The 3649-nt window shown below is 34.4% G+C and overlaps 1 protein-coding gene across 2 annotated transcripts; it reads right to left on the reverse strand.

The window, feature by feature from the left end:
- Window positions 1-2692, reverse strand: Yif1 (Yip1d-interacting factor 1). 2 transcript variants are annotated; one of them, XM_073959062.1, is made up of 4 exons: window positions 2433-2692; window positions 1285-1856; window positions 832-1218; window positions 1-767 (listed from the first exon to the last, which is right to left on the reverse strand). In XM_073959062.1, exons 1-4 carry the CDS (start codon window positions 2464-2466, stop codon window positions 531-533), a joined length of 1230 nt encoding a protein of 409 aa, XP_073815163.1. In that variant the 5' UTR covers window positions 2467-2692; the 3' UTR covers window positions 1-530. The 2 variants fall into 2 exon arrangements, with proteins under 2 accessions (XP_073815163.1, XP_073815162.1); XM_073959061.1 differs by having other exon boundaries at window positions 2418-2651.
- Between the last annotated feature and the right edge of the window lie 957 nt (window positions 2693-3649).

Below are 3649 nucleotides of genomic sequence, written 5' to 3' on the forward strand. Positions count from 1 at the left end.
TTTGATTTTAGATAATTTCGTTATGTTATTTTTTCAAGTTTTTTTTTATAAAAATTACGTTTTTATGTTTTCGAATTAACAAAAAATAAATGTTTTAAGAAAATATACATACATATTTTGCAAATCTAAACTAAATTAGAAGTTCACAAACTAAAAAAAAATGTGTGTTTTGTTGTATATTACAACACCGAGGAGAAAAGAAAAACAAATAGATCTGTAAATTAAACAGACTTAAGTATAGCTGTTTTTCATTCATTCAAAAATCAAAAGAAACATCAAGGCATATCAAACTAAAAACTATGAATTATTTGGTGTTAATAACAAGGCAGAACAGCCATCAGCAATGTTCAACCACACATTAACATCATCATTATCATTGTAATCATGGAACAGCAGAGAATGGTAAGTAATTCTTCGTATAAGGAATCGTGACGTAGAATGAATATACATATTTTAGTTTTCTTTTCGTTGGAAATTACACTAAAACTTTGTTTATGCACAGAAAGAATATCAAACAATAGAGTATTCACTTAAAATTGTAAATTTCTAGCTTCTAAGGTGGCCGCATCGGGGAAATATAAATGTTTTGATAATAAAAATGACAAAAAGGCTTGTCCGCCAACAACCAAGAAAAGGAAATACAGTTTTCGTTTTCTACCACCAGTGTAGTCCAACTGTTGGGGATTACCATAGGGATCATAGTTAATGGCTCCAGTGGCAGCTGTTGGTGAAGTTTCATGCAGAACTTTGGTTTTCAAAGTTCTCAACTAAAAATAAAAAAGAGAGTATAATTTTAATAAAGTTTAGATTCGCAATATTTCAGCTACTTACCAAAAAGAATCCCAACGATAAACTGCAATATGACAATGCCAAATAATAGCCAAAACCATGGAACATTGTGCTTACCAACAGACATGCAGTAATTGTGACAAATTTATAGCCAGAAAATGCCATCAAATCCAATGTCTTCAGATTTGTTTTAATGTTGACAACATACAATGTGATTGTATACACGACCAATTCAAAGATGCAATAGGCCAATGCACTGGATGCTTGTATACTGAGAGCTTCGGGTGAAAAACGTTTCTGTAGACCCAACATCAGACCGGCCACAACAACAAATGTTATAAAAGCCATTGTGGGTATATACAAGTCAGGAGCATTAATGTCATATCTGGGCTGTACAGGTTGTTCTTGATCATATTTGAGGGACCAATCCTAAAATGAAAGAAAAAAGGTATTTGATTAATATTTGGCAAATATCAACCCGATTTTTCTACTCACCTTATGTGTAAATGGAAAGAATAACAACCTCAATTTATTGATCACATAATTGTTATCGACGGAGAAATAGTATTTCAATTTAGCAACTGGTACCCATTTTGTAAATTGATTCTCCACCAATTGTTTACCTTGATCGGCTAAACGTTGACCATATTGCATGGCCATATCCTGTACAATAGGTTGTTGAAACATGGCAAATTGGGGAAATTGTCCAGCTGGTCCTGCTCCAGCAGCTGCTGATGGTTGCTGTTGTGGTCCTCCCATGGCTCCGAATGGTTGTTGAGGCTGTGCCCCGGGAACTGAAGTGTATTGAGGCGGTTGTGGTGATGGCGCGGAATAACCATAATTTTGATTAGGCGGCATAGACATGCCTCCGTTATTAAAACCACCACCCATTGGCTGAGGTGATGACATACCAAAACCACCAGGTCCTGAATTGCCACCTAACATTGGATCCAAGACTGTGGGTCCATTTGTTGGTTGCAAATAGGGTGAACTACTGGCCATGGGAGCTGCAGGTCCCATAGCGTTGACATCTCTTACATGTTTGATCTTACGTCCTGGTCCAGAAGCTTTATGAAATTGTCAAAAAATTAGCATAAATATTATTCTAAAACAAAAATTATAATAAAGCAAAGAAACAATGGAAACTTGCAAGCTTTATGTCTCAACTGGCGGTGGCCACATATATCGCCACATACACACAACAACACAGTCCACCACACAAATTACAACAAAACAGATCACAAACTAAGATAGGTTGGTGGACACATAACAATAACAAACTGATAGCAACAGCAGCAACATAGGCGTATGGGGTTTGAGGGCTGTGGTTAGTGTTTTTCATCATCATCTCAATATTAGAAAGAATAAAAAAATCTCTAGACAGCATCAGTTGTGGTAGTAGAGGCAAACAGATACTACGAGAAAGAAAAATCAAGCCACCCAAGAAACCTTTGAACCAACCAACTTAAATGGCATCTATGTTATCTCATCATAGCTGACAACTGTGGGCCGCTGATGAGTCAAAGCATTCCTTTTGGTTGGGCAGGGACTTGTTTTTCTTTATGCATTTTCTTGTCTAAAACGAACGAACTTTATTGTGTACTTGCGTATTTCCTTGTCTTCCTTACAATTTTCCCACTTACGATTCCTTATGCCAGCATTCGGATTGTTATACATATTTTTATGGTGCTACAGCAGTTTTTGTTGTCAATATTAAAGATGATTATATATTTTATATTAAATTAATAATAAAAAACTTATTTTTTGCCAAAAGTAGTTTCATTTATAACCACATCACCAATAGCCCATCAACTGCAGTGCTGATTGTTTGTGTAGTATTATTTAATGTCAAGTAATGCAGTGCTGTGTATACACGAAGAACACAGCTGTTCTGTTTGACATTGTTCGATAACGTTTATGGCTATATCACAGCATATGCTTTTTCACATGTATGTTGTCACTTTGGGTATACTAATATAAAGACCAGCTGATGTCATACATTTGAAAAAGCATATGGTGTGATATAGCCATTACCAACACCAAAAGTATCCAGCATGGTACAATAATACAGGTAGCATTAGCTTTGTTCCTTTACTTTTTTAATGGTAAGGCCATGTTTATATTATAGCCTTTTGCAGGGTTAACCTTCTTGATGAGGATTTATTTGACATATACGCAAAGGAATTGACATTTGAAACCTAGTGGGTTTGTTAAATCCGGTTATATAAAACGTACTATAAGAGTGTTAAAAGAGAAAAGTGTCAAAATTGCTCTCTCATGAACATTTTTACCAATGGTAAAGGAACGGAAAAATGGTAGATCTGGCAGCAATGTCAAAAAGAAAAATAAAAATCAATTTTCGTCTTTTATTTCACAGTTTTTAATTTAGTTTTGTCAGCGTTCGACTTCTTCTTCTGTTTTTCGTCCATTTTCTTTTTCATTGTGAACTAATCGTCAAACAAAAGTCGAAAAATCAGTTCTGCCATTTTTACCTGCAGAAATTTGTCAGGTAGCCTGTGGTCAGGGCTGCCAGATTATTTTTATGGAAAATCGTCAAAATGACGATTTTTATTTTAGAAATCGTCAAATCTATTTTATAATATCGTCAAAAAAATCGTCGAAAATTAAAAAACGCACTTTTAGATATATTTTACTATATTTCTTATTAAAAGAAACATGGTACAATAATTCTTAGGTAGGCCACAGCTAACAGCTGATTACAATTTTTTTTTTGTTATGGCTTAATCTGTCAAAACCGAGTTGACATGCAGAGTTGATATTTATTATTGATCAAAAAATTCAACTCTGTTTTGTTTTCATTTCAATATTTCGTTCTTCTTCTTCTTCTTTGTTTACTCAT

Source organism: Musca autumnalis, unplaced genomic scaffold (assembly GCF_047663935.1).
Source record: "Musca autumnalis isolate F117 unplaced genomic scaffold, ASM4766393v1 scaffold_1, whole genome shotgun sequence".
NCBI classification, from domain to species: Eukaryota; Metazoa; Arthropoda; class Insecta; order Diptera; family Muscidae; genus Musca; species Musca autumnalis.